This window comes from Sceloporus undulatus, chromosome 5, assembly GCF_019175285.1.
Source record: "Sceloporus undulatus isolate JIND9_A2432 ecotype Alabama chromosome 5, SceUnd_v1.1, whole genome shotgun sequence".
Lineage (NCBI taxonomy): Eukaryota > Metazoa > Chordata > Lepidosauria > Squamata > Phrynosomatidae > Sceloporus > Sceloporus undulatus.
Window position 1 is genome coordinate 62,770,431 of NC_056526.1, and position 18,079 is coordinate 62,788,509.

At 37.3% G+C, this 18,079-nt stretch overlaps 1 protein-coding gene across 1 annotated transcript in view; it reads left to right on the top strand.

Moving 5' to 3' along the window:
* The window catches only part of NELL2 (neural EGFL like 2), a 145,233-nt gene that overhangs the window by 21,585 nt on the left and 105,569 nt on the right, over nucleotides 1–18,079 (top strand). Inside the window, exons 5-7 of the mRNA XM_042469609.1 lie at nucleotides 9,780–9,930; nucleotides 15,859–16,032; nucleotides 16,150–16,246. Of these exons, the coding sequence (XP_042325543.1) occupies nucleotides 9,780–9,930; nucleotides 15,859–16,032; nucleotides 16,150–16,246 (422 nt within the window). The remainder of the gene's footprint in view (nucleotides 1–9,779; nucleotides 9,931–15,858; nucleotides 16,033–16,149; nucleotides 16,247–18,079) is intronic.

The following is an 18,079-nucleotide window of genomic DNA, read 5'->3' on the forward strand; positions in this document are numbered from 1 at the left end:
CATGACTAATTCTGCTAAAGTAAATTTATTTGAAGTGAAGGAAATGTATTTTCATATGTTTCTGTAGGCATAGGGTCACAACAGTGCAATGTGGTATCAGTAATTTTGTGAAATATAATTTTTAGCATGTAAATAAATAAAAATTGAAGTAAGGAAATGAAAAATAACACACAATTCATAGTTTTTCATGTGTAATCTTAAAAATTAATTTATGGTAATTACTGTTGATTAAATGCTTTAAAATGACATAATGTGTAAATTACATCATTGTAAAAAGACACCTGGAGTCATTTTTCAAATATTGATGACACACAGTGATCTAAATAGTTTTGTTCTCGCTAGAGTAAACCCATTCAATCAATGGGATTTACCTATCTGTTAAGTTGCCATTCGACAATTAATTGAATAGGTCTACTCTGTAGCCTGTATTTTTCAATATATGTCCATATATTTCCTTTAAATATAGGTACCGTATTGCTAACAACTTTCCATTTGGAACAGTCAGCTTAGGGAGGTTTTCATGGGCTGTTTCAGGAGACTGTGGGTCTTATTTGGCTGGGTACACAGTGATAACATAGCCATTATGTTTTGGGAAAGCTTACAATGACGGGTTACAGACCGCCATTTCGGACATCCTCAGGATGTCCCAGTTTGAAAAAGGGGCGTCTCTTCTAGACACCCCTTACCTTGTTACGGACAGAGTCCGTAACAAATGGCGGCGGCCGTTCCACACTGTCGCCGCCATTTTGATGTAACGGACGCTCTGCGTCCGCACGTTGCACGGCGGAAGTGACGCAGCGAGTGCGCAGTTTGGCACTTGCGGTGTCTCTTCCGGGTTGCCGGAAGGAGCGTGATTTTCATGCTCCTTCTTTGCAGCGTGGAGGAGTCGCGCAGTTTGGCTGCTGCGACTCCTCCACGCTGCAACCGGCAGCGGCCCGAGACCACCCCTTTTGGGCGGTCTGTAGCGGGCCTGAGTTTGTAGCAACCTCCAGTTCTTTGAAATAGTTTGGCACAAATGGGATGTGATTGTGTTGACTGGACCATATAATAGTTATGAGACTCAGATGGAAATCGTGTACCAATGTGGTGTTTCAGGTAGAGAGCTGAACTTTGACTTGGGCAATCCAAATTAAAATCCTTATTGAGTCCTGAAATTTACTGAGCAACCTCTGGACCTCCTACCTTGGGATAGAAGAACTGTGTATGTTTCCCTGACTTTACCCTCAATGCAAACAGTAAATACAACTCTTGGTTCACTTCTGTGTTACCTCCAAGCTGAAATAGTAAATATTCTAAATGCAAACAATAAATAAATACAAATCTTGATTGACTTTGGTGTTACTTTTAGGTTGTTGTAATGAAGGTGTAATACCAGGGCTAGAAGGAAAACTGATGGCAGCTACCAGAATGTTGATGTTGAGATGATTAATGGATCCTCCATACTCTGGCAGAGAAATTAGGTCATATTGAGGCTTTTAAGATTTGTACCTGTTTGTAACAAATTTGCATAGAGGTAATCAGAACATGAGGAAACTAATACAAGAAGGACTGTTTCCTTCTTTCTTGAATGGAATTCCTGTTCCATGCTAGCAGTTTAAATACAAAGTGCCTTTGCAAGATAGTTTATATTTTGAATCAACAATTAAAAGTTGAATTTTAGCAGTTTGAAAACATTTGATTTAAACTTGTGTTTTATAAGTACAATCTAAGCAGAAGTATGATTTCAGTGGTTAGTTATGGATAGGAATGCATTCATACCAGTTCCAACATACTGTTTTACTCTGCTTTAATGCTAAGTACTACTGGTTTAGGATGGTATTACTGTATAATGAGATCCCATACTTCAAGATGTATGATTACATCATTGCTTATTCTTGTGTTAAATCATGAATAACACTTTGAAGTTTTTAAACATTTTGTTTTAAAACTTTAGTGATATATATTTAAAGACAAGGTTCTTGAGAACAGCTGTTTTTATCCCAGGACAAACCTCTCTCTCTGAAACATATCCCATCATGAGAGATGCTCATCTGTTGGGCATTTCAATTTTTCAGTTTGATTTTTTCCTGGTCACCTGCAACTCTGAGTTTTGAGATGGAGATACGTTGTTCTCCTAAGGTAAAAGCTGTTGTCTTGTTCAAGAACGGATCTTAGGCAGGGGTTCTTTCTCAGTTATGAGGTACAGCAACAAAGAATATCATTTTATGTTTTTATTTATTGAATTTATGCCCCATCTTTCTCTCAGGATGTGATCCAAGGCAACTTACAGAAGTTTAAAACAAGATTAAAATAAAACCTTACTCTACAAAAGTTTTAAAAGAATAAGAGTATTGTTTTAAAAATGTGGTTTAAAATACCCAAAACACATTTAAAACATAATAATACACAATTCTATTTATGCCCCAGAAGTAGGTGAATTCAAGTACAGTATTAATTGTCACGAAAAAGGAGAGAGCTAAAATTTCATGACAAATATGCTAGTTATTTCAGTACCATGGATAGAGAGCACAAGAGGCCAGAAGGAGAATGCCTGGCAGATAGCCTTAACATTGCTAAAATGTCCCTGAAATGTTGCTGCCAGCAGGTATTTGGATGCAGTTTGGCATTTGGGGAAGATTATCTCACCAATAAGGCAATCTTACTCTTATCTGGAATTGTACAATCAGTACTGATAAAAGTCTTGACATGCTGTTTATCCTGCCTCTTTGTGCTTTGACACTAGGGACTGCAGAAAGTCTGAACAGCATTCCATTGTGTTTTGATGCAGCAATGTATGAAATTACAGAGCTTGATGATGGTTTGGATGGCAATTCAAAAATCTAGATTCTGCATCTTTAGTGGAAAAACCTGTTTCTGTGTGATTGTGAGTGACTGATATTAGGTGTAACCCAGTGACTTGATCCTCATGATTCTTGAGACCAGAGGTCTCCTTGAATGAGACTCTGAATCTGGTAAACCCCTGGTCCCTGGAATGCAATTTCTTCTGCAATATCATCTCCCCCTTTATCCAGTTAGTTGGCCTCTATCCCCATTTCTCATGGATGAATCTGCCTCCTTAGTGGTTTGCCATACACCTGCCTACATTTCAGAATGTGTTTATCTAAATGTGATTCTTGTCCATAGTTAATGAACTCCATTTTGGAACTCATGTGTGTTTTCCCATTTCTGTTTTCCTATTTTGAGACTGATCATGTGCTGAAGATTTGTTTTCCTATTTTGAGATTGAATTTAGGGTTTCCAAAATATAAATTGTTTATGAAAACTACATGAATTTATACATCCCAGATTAATAAAAAATTTAGATCACAGTACCCCCAAATTTGTGCTTTTTTACTTTCTCAAAATATTTTGAAAGCAATTGTAACAATTAAACTTGCACTAGCAATTTCGTAAACATACTAGAGGGAATATTGTAAAAATAACTTTTACAGTTCAAGGGCATTAAAAATGCTACCGATCTCAGAGCTATATAGGCATTTAAAAATGTTTGTTTTATCTTTTCTTTACAGACAGCTGTCTTTAAATATATAGTGATAATTTTAAATCATTAGTGTATGAGCAACAAACCTATTCACATGTTAGTAGCCAAATTGGATCTACTAAAAAGTTATTTTCTCACTTACAATATATTGATTAGAAACTGGCCATTATGGAAGTTAACTGAAGTCCTAGAATGAAATGAAACTTTAAAAATAAGCAATTGAAACAATCTTTGCACTGGCACAGAAATAAATAATTTGAGCTAAAGCTATCAGTCATCATCTTACATTTATTATTTCACATTTTGTATCCATTAGTTTTTATGTCTACTGTGCTGTATCCAAAATCTATAAACCACAACTAATGTAAATTCTATTGTTTACATTGGGTGTGCTGTCAATTCAAGTGACTGTGCAATCCTAACTCAAAGGTAATATGGCTGTGGGATAATACACTTTCTGCTTGTGATCTCAGATGTTGTTTATCTGGTTCAGTGACTGCACTGGATACAGGCCATTATTACTCATTAGACTGGAGTGGGAACTTTGCAGTCCTCGAGATGTTGTTGGACTGTACCACCCATTAGACCTAGCCAGGGTAGCCAGTTTTGGATATGATGAGAGTTGTAGTCCAATAGTATCTGCAGGATGTACATTCTGTACACTTGCATATACTGAAATCTGCAGAGGAATATTCAGACTTTCCTAATTCAGAAAATGGTGGCATTTTAGTTGTTATCTCAGTCAACAAGAAGTCTTAAGAGACATATTATCTGATAGTAACTCCTCCAATATGTTTTTTTAAAATATCCCATCCCTCATGAACCAGCAGTTCACGGCTTAAATATGGCCCAGTACACGCCAGTGCTTTGCACTGGCCTGGGCTCGAAAGTAGAGCTTGGGAGAGTGGAGTGTCCGCATGCTTCCCCACCATTTACATGGGGTGCACAATGATGACGTCTGCATGGTGCAGCACCCAAACAGTGTGGTGCCACATGGACGCCATTGTTGCATGCAAGGGCGGCAATGGCACCCTGCGCATGGCAGAAAAGTAACCACCAGGAGTGGGTTCTTTTTTAGCCTCACAACAGAGGCTGCAGTGTTAGTCTGCTGCGGCATCCATCCAGAGCAGAAAGGGGCAGTGTCTGACAGCTCCTTTCTTCCTGTCTGTATTCCCCATCTTAGCCCTTAGTCAAAGCTGTGGAATCAAAGTGAGTATGATTCAGAACAGCATTATTCATAATGTGTATTGGCTACATAAGCCACTGCTGGATGTGTGGAGAAAGAAGTCAAAAAATATTTTTAAGTATACTAGAACTCAGCGCAAGCAGTAACCACTTTCCCTTTTGGAGTCAGGAGTCAGGAAGTGGAACACTTGCTTGATATGGAGCTTTGGATTTTCAATGGTTAACATGGTGCAAATGATTCAGGCCCCTGTGTTTTTGGGGGGCCCACAGAGGCACATGACATTGAAGGGGTGCTAGGCAGACAGGGCAGCAACTGTTGGCTGCTAGAGATGAGACTTTGCTTTGCTATGCTATCTTTAAGCAATCTGGATAATTAAAATGGCTATGGTAGCATCCCATCAGGTGGGACCAGATCTTCAATAAGTGAAGGTTGAGAAAAGATGGGAAAATTGCTACACTTTTCTGGCAATCATTGTCATACTACTAATCCCTTCCTCACCTTCCCACTCTACAGATCCAGTAAGTGTGTGTGCCTAAGACCTAAGATGAGCATCTATATTGCCACCACTATTTCCCTGTCCTTTTGCTGCCCTGCCATCTTTGCTTGGACTCTGGGTGGCACACACCTGCCAAGGGCTAACCAATGGAGAGGGAGAGAGAAAGAGAGAGAGAATCATAGCCTAGATGTGTGAAGAAACAAACTCTCCCCCCCAAGATTGTAACAAAAGAAGGGAAGACAAATATAGAGGGAAGGAGGGAAATGCCCTCAGATGTGAGTATTAGTTCCTGTTCAATGGAGAGGTGGAGGAGACTATTCCAAATGGAGAAAAGGAGAAAACCAGCTTGTTAGGCTGCACACCACACTATATGTTGAGAAACTGAAAGAAGCCTTAAAGAGAATCCTAGTGCCCTTGAAAACAAGTTCCATCCTGAGTGTTTGCTGTAGTTGTTTCTGTGTATTTTTGCCTCTGACCATGTGTACTGCTGGTTTAATTGTAAATGTTGTTGAACTTCTACCATTTGCAAAAGCTTTATTACATACAACTATGAAAGCCTAAGCTTCTGTACAATACAAATGTTTAATCATATTATGAACTGGTTGGTATAATGGGCAAGATCCTGCATGGGGCATGTAGCTAGGATGCCATAGTTATGGCAGCCAATGTTGAACAAAGGAGTTCTGCAGTGCTGATGAATGGGGTGATGAATGATGAGGCATCCAGTTCCCTTTTGCCATCAGACCGTAGTGTGATGAAGAGAAGTAGGGACCCTTAAAGGATCCTGTGACACTGTAGTTCACTGGCACAAAGGGGTTGGGCCTGTCATTCTTTAGCACTGCATTTGCAATCACCATAAAACTCTTTCACTCAGTATCGCAGCCTGGCCTTTAAGGTGGATTTTAGGGACACTTACAGTTATGGTAATGTGCCACAGTCATCAATGTGCATACTAAATAGTTACAACCTATTTGTCTAATTTACAACACTGTAGCTGCCTAACAATTCTCCAGCATAATTATTTCACAGGCTTTAGTTACAAGAGTGAAATAATTTCAGTTTACATTGAGCTTCAGTGCTTGTGTCTGCCTAATTACCAGAAGTGCTTGTAATAAGAAAATCCATAACTTAACATGCATTTGGATTTTACAAAATTAAAAACAATGTCAGCTGCATATTAACTAAGGGCAAAATAGAAGCTTGTGGCAGCCTCAGAGCTCAGATTCTATCTTCTTTTGAGCCTAATCCTATGCATGTTATTCAGAAATAAGCTCCTAGGTTCTTAGATGCTAGTTGTCATGTAGTACTCCTATTATCAAATTGTGTGGATTCCTCCTTCCCCAAGCAGGGTTCTCTTTAAATTTTCATTAAATAACAATTGTAGTAGTCCAAATAACAAAATCTATCCATCTTTATCACATCAAGGCACACAGAATATTTATATATATATATGGAGGAGAGTATCTTTGGGAGGTACTTTGTACTTCTATATTCTATGCCACTGCTTCTCCAATAGCCAATAGACACGGGGGGGGGGGGGGGATTGAAAGTGTTACAGGCTCCCCGTCACATTAATCCATCTTTGCAAATAGGCTATCCACCCATAAATGGACCTCTTGAGAGTAAAATTAATAACATTGTTATTATTATTCCAAACTCTGAAATAGGATGGCCTCTTCTTTTCATTAAGAGTGTGAGAGGGATGCATCTATATTTGCAAAGAGTTGGAATGAGATTTCTTTGCAAAGAGTTTATTTGATTTGATTTTCCAGCCTGGAAATGAAATGAGTGACATGGCATCATATCTGAATATGGGTCCATACATTCCATTGGCCAGTGAGAGGCAGGTCAGAGGGAATACAGTAATGGTACCATGACAAGCAGTAACCTTTTGTAGTATAACTATAAGTGCTTTAGGTCAACATCTTCAAGAAACTTGCCCAGATACAGACATATCTTTTTTCTCAACAAGTGCAAACAACAGGATGTCATTCCTAAGGACCTATGTGTGGGGAGCCCTTTGCAAACTATGTATCAAGTGGAGCTCATGGGTTCTACTCATGTTGACTGGGTCTGCGGTAGCCAATATTCCTTTTCATTTTTCTTCAGTTAAACTCCTGCACTTCTGTCAGTCCCTGGCTTCCACTCCACCATAAGCATCTAAAGAAGTTGACTAAAGTCTACGAAAGCTCATGGTTTCTTTCTTTTTTCTTTTTTTTCCAGTTAGTCTCAAAGGTACTAGAAAATCTCTTTACGTTTTAGTTACATTTATAATTATGGGTGTGTGGGCTCCCTAAATGTCACAACAGGCTATCACATATCTCAAGTGCTGGCTGGTGCTGTGACCTGTGCTAATGGTGCATGTTCTGTTGTAGGTGTTAAGTTGTAGGTGTTAAGATGGATGAGAGAAGAATTTGCTTTTGTGCCACATACCTGATAACAGTGTCTTTGCCATGTTGTGGTTGTTTGTCGAAATGACCAAAACAAAACCCTTTTAGTTACATTTGAAAAACATTTATTTGAAAAGCTATTGTTCATCTTGAAACTGTAGCTGTGCTTTGAATAAACCATCATGCTCCATTATCAGAAGCTGGTCAAACATTTCTAGCAATGTTCTATAAGAAATGAATTGGATAAGAATGGGGTAAAAATCTACCCTTAATACCCTAGGAAATGTTTCTTTCCTAGACAGCACATTTTTAATGGTAGCTTCCCCCAACCTAATCAATTTAACTAAAACTCTCATCATCACCAGCCAACACAAACAAAGCAGAAACTCTTGTAACATCTGTTAATCACAATCAAAATGTTATTTTTTCCTATATATACTGACAGATTTATTTTTTATGTATATAGTGTCTCCAACATGACCTTTCCTATGCTCAAAATAATATACAATAATGTAAAAATACCAACGTCCCACAAATTCCTTAATTTATAACTGAAAACCTAATATTTCCTAAAAATTTCTACAGCTTAGGTCTCATCAAAATGTTTTGTTTTAAAATCTAAGGCTTTTGGCTACAATTGTGGATATTATCTACCATTTCTTGTAAATTATCAAATGTCACTGTGCTTTGTACATGTTTTCTGTTGGTTAAGGTCTAGAAGTTAAAGGCATTTTCCCTTCATTTTCCCCCTTCTCCCCTTTCTGTCTTTAGGGAATGAATTGTTTATATTGTCGGAAAATGTTAGTGCACATCTAAACCATCTTACAGAATACAGATGTGAATTACTCCATTCTGTTAGTATGGGATGGCTAAAACATTGAACACTGGAAAGTAATTGCATTTGATCTGCTTCATAATTTATTAAAGACTTCATTTGAACAGCAAGGCTGTCTGCATTTAGGGAGCCATTTGAAACAATGCAGTAAGAAAAGGAAAAGGTTTTAAAGGACCAACTTTAAAGAGTACTATATATAAAAAAGAAATGTTTAAATATCCTTACTACCCTTTTCGCTCATTGAGATCTTATGACACTGGTCTCCTGACCCAGCCAAGGGTCTCTCCTCCTCCCCTGCTTGAATCTTCCCCTTCTCCTGTGCTGCTCCTCATGCTTGGAATTTCCTCCCTACAACAATTAAGAACTATTCTTCCCTGGCAAATTTTAAGGCTGAATTGAAGACCCTCTTGTTCAGGGAGGCATTCCAAATTACTGGTTGTTAATCTGCTGCTTGCTTTGTCTTCATTGTATACCAGTTACCATTATTTTAGAGATATTTTAATCATGTAATGTTTTAGATGGTACACCACTTGGCAGGCTTTTATTCTTTATTTAAATTTTTTGACCCCTACTATATAAAGCACTATGCAAACCAACAGTGCTCTATAAATAAATGTTAATAATAATAACAATACTAATACCATTAATTGTCATATATATTGAACTAAATTAGTTTAGATTGATGGAAATCTTTAGAAGGGTTTGGTTCTCGTTAATTGTATCCCATTAATGCTTAGACTATTATAATATACTTCTCAGTAAGTGCTTAGGGACAGTAGCCAGTATTGGGCTTCCACTGGTGGACAGGAGAATTCATCAGAATTGAGTGGGATTGAACTCCCTTTCCCACTCTAATCCCCTCAGGCAACACAAAAATCTGTTTTGGAGTACTAGGAAACTACCAGGGTTTCAAAGTTTGAGGAAAGAATAGATGAGAATGGATTTCCATTAGACAAGCGTTTTAAAGCACTAGGTAGAAATAGTAAGTATAAAGTGTGTCAAAGTAGCAGGTAAGAAACTGTTAAGTACAGTAGCCCCTCCCAATTTGTGGGGGATCCATTCTGGACCCCCTGCAAAAATGGCAACTCGTAAATATTCGAATCCCATTGAAAATAGTGGTGCATGTGTGCAGGTGCGCACCGCCATTTTGTCCCTCCCCACATGTCCCTCCCACAAAGAGCAAAACTGCAGGCTCCAAATCCACGAAAAGGGAGGGACAACTGTATAAAGACTGGACTACTGTATATGCTTCTGCATGAAAGTGTGCAATGTGATAGTATGGAAACCTGTTACAGATACTTTTAAGAAATATAACTTCTGTGAACACTCTGTTACTAATATATACAATACATTTGCTAAAGCTGAAAGAATTTTCTTCTTCTTTATTTCAGGTACTTCAAGAAATGTAAAAGCATCTCCAGAGAAAGCAGAACTCTTTTTCCAGAAGCTAAGAAATAAACATGAATTCACAATTTTGGTGTCACTAAAACAAGCTCGCTTAAACTCAGGTGTTATTTTTTCCATTCACCATTTAGATCACAGGTAGGTGTGGATCTTTTGCAGTTTTTGTATTTCTATACTGAAATTTGAAGTTTCCTTAAAATAAAACAGAAGGAGAAAACTGATAGTAACATAATTTTCTCCACACAGGAGCAAATTCTTGGATCTGATTTACTTCCAAGTAAACATATTTAAAAGTAGTTAAAATGTGACATATACAACACCACTCAGAAACAGTATGATTGCAGATAATGTAAATGAATAGAAATTCACAAGCTAAAATCAATCAACACAAAGTGGCAGCGCTGTCAGTATTTAAATGTCTCCCATGGCTAAGAATGTAAAAAGACACCCACTATTTACCTTGTCATATAATTTTGGGTCTTATTCTCATGTTATGTAAATCAGTCTAGCTTAATTGGAACATGTACTACTTTCCAGCATCTGTTGACTTATCTGTGCACTTACTAACTATTTGGTCTCTTGCTCTGAAACAGTAAATAATCTTCGGGGTTATGAAAACATATCTGTCATCATCATAATCACCATCATCATGATCACCACAGAAACTTAGCAGGAATAGCTTTGGGTTTAAAGGGCTAAACTGAAAAGCCCAGGGAAATATGAGAATGATTTTAGCATCTTTCAGGTCATGCAGTTGGGAAACAGCAGTATGGTAGAGAATGACCCATCTTGTTTAGCAAAGGGATGATTTCATGATCCTAAAACTAGCAAGATCACTGCATAGTAGTAGTTTGGTCTTTGATGACACACCTAGTTAATTTTATTGAAAGGTATAAATGTGTCTGATAAATAAAATGAATATGCAAAATGAGTTCCTGTAGGGGTTTGTGAATATGATATATCAAAGCTAGTTAAGATTAGTAAGAGAGAGTGTTATGGTTGTGACAGCAAGATGGACTTGCTTTTAGAAGAAATTCTTTCCCTGTGAACAGTATGATATTACAGTGACAAGCACAACTTTCTCTGCTACGTGTGATGTTCCCACATAAGCGGGTATCTGAGTAAATAGTATATCATATATAAATATAATAAAATAATCACTTTAATATGTCCAAATCAATAGTTTGATTTATCACCACTGATTTCTTCTCTTACAATTAGCTATGATGAGCATGAATTTTACTATCCCTTTCACATGATTTCTTAATTAATCTTTTATTTTGATGATGATGATGTTCATTTTTCTTAATCTAATGCATGACAACATTTTGTTTTATATAATCAGTGTAAAGATGACCCCCAGATGTGCTGAGGTTGCTCATCTCTGCTCTGGACTTAATTAATGTGGCTGCAGGCCTGGATGTGTGACTGAAACAGATTAGGTAACCCAGTGAGGTGATCTACACCTGAAATTATAGGCAGTGGAGTATCTTGGTTCTATTGCAGCTCTCAGCATCATTCAGTATTATCAACCATTACATTCTTTTGGGTCATTTGGTAAGAAAGAATGGGAGGTGGGCATTTTATAGTAGTTTCAGTCCCTCCACTAAGGGCAGGTTTGGAAGGTGATTTTTGGGAACTCCTGTTCAACTGCTTTGGTCATTCATGTATATCACATGTCAGGGTTCACACATACTGTATCCCCTCTGTTATTTTAAATTTGTCAATATGTGGATTACATTTTATTGAGCTTTCAAAGGATGAGCTTTTCATAATTTTCATCCATTACCAGAAAAGCTGTTGATGAGTGTCTAGAGGCTGTAAAGGGATGGCTGAGTGCTAATAACCTAATGTTGAATTTAGACAAGAAAGTCATTCTCCTTTGAATAGAGTCACATTCACTATAAAGAATCAGACTTCAACAATCTGGTTTGTGATTTGTGGTTGGTTTATACTTGCATGCTGAGCTAACATTTGCAGTAATGAGTACCACTGCTTGGTTTAAAGTTCCTGCACCATATAGGATTGCCAGTTTCAACAGGTGTTGCATGTGACCTGGTTGTGTGATAAGAAACACAGGTGAAATTTCCTCTTCTACATAACCATTAAAGATGCAGAAGCCATTACCAGTTTTAAGCCTGGCAATATTAGCTGGTGTATTTTCAGGATGATGTTAGATTGAAAGTATTTCAAGATGTTGTCTCAAAATGCAGCAGTTCAAATTTTGATGAGTATTCATTTGCACGATCCTGATACACCTGAACTGGGGTGACTGAATTCTCAGTTTGTTTCCAGACACAAAATTGAAACGATTGGTCTGATAAATGGAGTCCCTCCATTTACCAGAGCCTCATTAAAAGAACAAAATGCAGCTTATAATATACAGTAAAAGTTCTTAAAACAGTACATATTAAAACAATTCAAAATACTAAAACATTAAAACAAAAATAAAACTATATATAGACCCCTAAAAACCTTCAAATCCAGCGCCACAGAGCATCAAAAGCCCAAGCTCAATCTGTTAATGAAGCCCCCACTCCAGTTGTTGTGGCAAATTTTAGTCTAAGGTGGAGTTTAAATTTGTACCTGTTTTCCACCAGGGAATAGCCTCTGCTCATTAGAATGATTCACCATCAGAACAGGATAGCACAGTAGTATGACCCGAGACCTCAGTACATGAATAAATACTACTTCCTATATATGCCTGAGTAAGCTTGTTGAGAAGAACTCCTCTATGTCCCAGCAATGGGGTATATTTTCCCTACAATGTCCTGATGTCTTCTGATATGGGGCAGGATATCAAACAACCAAATTAAAATAATTTATGTTGGTGTTTAGAAAATTTGCATTAAAGGATCAGCTTCAAGTGTTGCAAGGTTTCCTTGCTTCCACATAACTGGCAAGGACTGTAGACACTTAAGAAAGGAATAGCCTCACCCCAGCCTGTGCTAGCAGTTGTCACAAAAGTTGGATATAAGAAAAGATCTTGTGTATATTACTTAAACTATAATGATTTCCATTTTTTTGCATTCCTAGGAGAAAAAAGATACCTTAAAGCTAAAAAAATTGTTCCAAGCTTTTTACTCAGCATACACATAAGATCCATTAACCAAACCTTGTGATGTAATTTATTCTTTTCACAAGTTTGGAGTGTAGTATACTACTTTAGGTTTTACATGTACAGTATCCACTTAGAACTAAATTCATTTGCTAGTTCTAGCTACATAAAAGCCATTGAATCAATTGCTGAATAAAAAAACACCCATATAAATCCCACTGATTCTATGCTAGATAAGACTAGCAGTTGGATTTAGGCCCCAGCACCCTGATTAAAGTAACAGACAGACAGATGGGGGTGGCTTCTGGCTACTCTGGGGATGTGTTGTTTAGATGCTGCACGCTGCCAGAGTACCCAGAGGCTGCTCTGGGGTTGCGCCAGGGGTGCCTAAAGTGACCCAAAACCATTCCAAAAGGAGCTGATATTTTCCACTCCTTTCCTCGGTCCACTTGAGACCATGACAGGAGGCGCCCTTGGGACTAGCATGTGGTCACTGCAGTCCCAGGTGATTGCCCTGGGAGCAGCTTCTAATCGCTCCTTCCTGCCCATCTGTTTCATCCCTACGTTTTAATATATTTTTTCAGTCACCACTTTTTGTATTCCATTTTCCTCTGAAATTACTGCTACTTACTCCCCCGCCAGATATATACAGTTCAGGACAACAGTCCATACATCTGATGAACTGAATCCAAGTTCATTGCATAATAAACATGATGGGGTGGAAGCTGATGTTCTGAAAATCTAGTTGTATAGTAGGATTTTCCCATCTCTTCTAAAAAATTTACTTTTGAGGGTACTCCAACCTTCTGCAACAGACGTTTATGATATGCAGGAGGTAGAAAGGTGACAGTGGTTCCACTTACACAAACCATCTCAACGGTGGAAAATGTCATTGGATTTAATCTGGAATCTTTGAGCTGTCTGAAGCATTTTGATTATTTCTGAAATCAATGGAGAACTAAAATATATTTTCGAGAATTGGTCTACTTTCAGCAAGTATGAGTACTTGCTTTAAATGGTTGCATATGTTTTTAAAAAGTTATGTGGACCAGATTAGACTAAATTATGAACTGTGTGATCTGCTTATTTTATTTCCATTTTAACTTTTTTTTTTTGTAGAGGAAGCTTAAATTTACAACTGTCTTACAGACATTTTATTGTATTTTATTTACTGCATCTCTATCCTGCTTTTTCTCCAGAGTGGAACTCAAGGCAGTGCCCAGACAGAGTCAATTAAAAAAACCCAACCTCACAATAGCATTTCTGGCACTTAAAATCACTACATAAAACAGCATAAAATCAGACATACAAAAAGTTTTGAATGATAAATAAAACAACCCAGTAAGAAGCTCCCCTGCTAATGCATTAAAAACCTTCTTAAACAAAAAGGTAATTGCCTGCTGGCAAAAGGAATGTAGGCATATGACTAGCCTAGCCCTCCACTGGCTGTTATAGAGGGTAGGAACAGCCACTAAAAGGCTCCTTCTCATGTCCTTACCAAGCAAGCCTGTGATGGTAGCAGGGACCTAGAGAAGATCTTCCCTGTAAATCTTAGAATTTTGGTAAGTTTGTGTGGGAAATATGATCTTTCAGACACTTTGTTAACTTGGAATCGTCTCAAGCATTTGTTATAAAGCAGACCATTAAACTGATTAACATCCTGCTATATTTGAGTGTTTTCTTCTAAAGGCTAAGCTTCACTTAATTTTGATTGTTTTATCTCGATGCAAAACATGAATTTTGGCAACAAGATATAATTATCCTAGGTAATAAAAGTTCACATGGGGAATAAACTTTCATACAATTAATTATATTTAACTTCCACCAAGTGCATTTTTTTCTATTTCAGTAAGACTTTGGAGATTATCATACAGGATATAAAATGGGAGAAAAACCGAATGCTCCCATCATGATCATGTGAAGATTTTTGCATGATGTCATCCCATACTTCTCCCATGAATAACCAGTAATGATCCTGGAACTTCTTATTAATGGGGAAACCCCGTTAATGATTTGCTGATAGCGCTACATTTGCACTATCATGAAGGTGCAGAAGCCAGTAATGATTCATTTGCGCTATTATGGAGCAATCTTGGACTTTTTCCCAGACTGCATTTCAGTACAGGCAATTCATTCTCATTGCTGGGTTGTTTTTGAAGTAGATTTCTGTCTTATTTTGTAGGGCACAATTTTATTTGAACTGGATAAAAATAATGTTGTGAAATACTGAAATTTTATTTTGTTATGTTTGGGACAGTGATTTTCAGTTGTGATTTTCAGACATGCACAGGCACATGACTGAAACATTAAATCATGATATAATAATGATACATGAATGGGGTCAATTTTTGTAAGTGGAATGCAATTGCTTTTTTTCTTTCATTTTTATATTGTCATTATAGTATGATTGCATGACTGCAAAAATTTCAGTCGCTATAGTGCTATGCTTCAATTATCTTCACATAGTGTGATTGTTTTGGAATTGGCCCTAGTGTGATAATCTCCACTGTCAATGAAATATAAAAGTCCATGAAATTTTGTTAAAGTTGTGTCCAGGTTTTGCTGTTGAAAGTGATGTTACTAGCTCTTATGGTTGCTGTATATTCATCAAAATACAATCCATATAGGATTATGGATTGGGATTGTATGGTTTCTTTCATAGACATTAATAATTTCTCTTCATATTTTTCCTACTGTTACATTTGAAACTAAATCAGACACATTTGTTTCAACCCCCCCCCCCTTGCATAGAAGAACTCTTAATTTCAAAAGAAGTACACTTTTGTAATGTTTTCAGCTCTGTGATGAAGTTGAGGGATTAATTTCTGGTGTGAATTGCTAAAAACTCAATTGTTCTAAATAATCTCAAAATCAGTTGGGGGAGATAACTTGATTATGCGGTAAATTTTGTCAGTTTTGTTTATGAACAAGCATGAATTTGGTGTGTGTGTATTTTTTTTTTTAGTGTTAATATTGCTTCCTAATTTGCTGGTCCATTTCTGATGCAGGTACTTGGAACTAGAAAGCAGTGGCCATAGAAATGAAATTAGATTGCATTATCGTTCAGGAACTCATCGTTCACATACAGAAGTGTTTCCTTACATTTTGGCAGATGACAAGTGGCACAGACTGTCTTTAGCAATCAGTGCATCACATTTGATTTTGCATGTAGACTGCAATAAGTAAGTGAAGAGTTTTATTTCATAACAATAAATTAGAACTATATCATTTGAGATTTTCACTGCGTGGAATTAAAGTAACCTTTATTTTTCATTTCCTCCTTTCTGTATTAAAAACAGAATTTATGAGAGAGTGGTGGAAAAGCCCTATATGGATTTACCTGTTGGCACTGCATTTTGGTTGGGACAAAGGAATAGTGCACATGGCTACTTTAAGGTATGTTTTTCCCCTCACCCAAGAAAAAAGAAATAAAATAAAAATAAAAATAGTTTTTAGTAAATGTAGATAGAAATGACTTTTTACCCAAAGCAATAAATAGGTTGTAGAAGACATCTCAAATGACTGAATATACTTGTCTCTGGTGCTGAGATCTGTACTACATATTCTTTTGCAGTTCACTAAATCTTTGAGGCTCCTATTTCAATCCATAGAGCATGTCTTGCACCTAGATGTTATATACCTTTATACTTCAATCTGTAAGAATACGATACTTATTGTTACTAGGTTTTGTGCACTGGCAATATATACATTAACTTTATTTGACTCTCTAGAAATGTGATATCATGACTTTGGGCGTGGGTTTTCAGTGTCTGTCGGTTTCAGAATCTGTTTGGTATTATGAATGTTAACTGCATAATTTAAAATGCTTTGACTCAATAGGATTTGATTTAGTATTTTATTTGTGACAAAGGGCCTAAATACACAGATAGTAAAGAGCAGGTGAAGGTCACTCTGGTCATGTTCAGACTAGAACATGGGAACAGATACAGCCTGCTCCCTAAGGGGGCAGCCACCACAGTCCCAAATTGGTGTCACTAGGAGATAGATTATATCCACTCCTTTTTGATCTAGTCCAAAGGACTGGATTGCGGTGCCAGAGTGGCTTCCAGCTGCTTTGGGGGGGAGGTTGCCAGAAGCCACCTTATTTAACCCATGTGTTTCAAGCCAAAGTGATCAAGATTGAATGATTGAAAAGAGAAAAAAATGGAAAAGACAGGCAATTTGGAAACCTGTTTAGGGAAGAAAAAAAAGAGAACACTCTCCCTGTACTTCTCTAGATGAAAACATTTTTCTCCATTATGTAGAGAATTCATGCCATATAGTTTGAAAGGTGATGAGGCTGACTGACACAGAAAGACCTTGTGGTCACATCTGGGCTTGTTAAACTTGTAGTTTTTTGTGTCAGGAAATATCATTTGGTGGTCTTGTGCTACTTTGAGACATGTGCATAGCCTTGTAGAAGGAAGCTATGTTTTAAAGCCAAATATCCATGTGCTTGTGAAGAATCAACAGACTGAAGCTGAATTCAGACAAGACAGATAAGATGCTAAGGGCAGGGCCATTCTCTACTAAATTCTGGTTTTAATAATAATAATAATAATAATAATAATAATAATAATAATGTATTTGTATTCTGCTTTTTCACAAAGGAATCAAAGCAGATTCCAACAGTATAAATAAAACATAAAACAATTAAAATTACAATTTAAAAAACCCCAAACCCCAACCCTTCCCCTAATCATAAAAACACTGATCAACCCATAAAAAATATTGAACATCAAAAAATTTAAAACTACCCAATAGGAATACATTAAAATTTCAGGCAGATTAGCACAAGAAATGAGTCTTCCTCTAGAGGAGGGGTGATGGGGGTGATGGTATCAATCAATTTTGATATCGGTATCAATAGAGGGGGAGGCAAGTATAATGGATCTAATGGATCAAACCTAATCTGGAAAGGCCTGCTGGAAGAGAATCTTAACAGCCTTTTTAAAGGCTTCCAAGGTGGTAATATGGCAGATCTCGTCCGACAGGTCATTCCAGAGTCTGGGAGCAGCTGATGAGAAGGTCCTCTTTACCTTTTTTATGGATTCAAAATTAACTTTTAAAAGCAATTGCATAGCCTGGACTCCTGACCTAGACTTTACTGTATATCTGGAATGGCCTGAGATTGTGGCAGTAGCCAAGAGGGCATTTTATCAGCTGCATCTGATATTCCCACTGTACCCTTCCTAGGAGACTGAGATACTGCCATTATAATCCATGCCT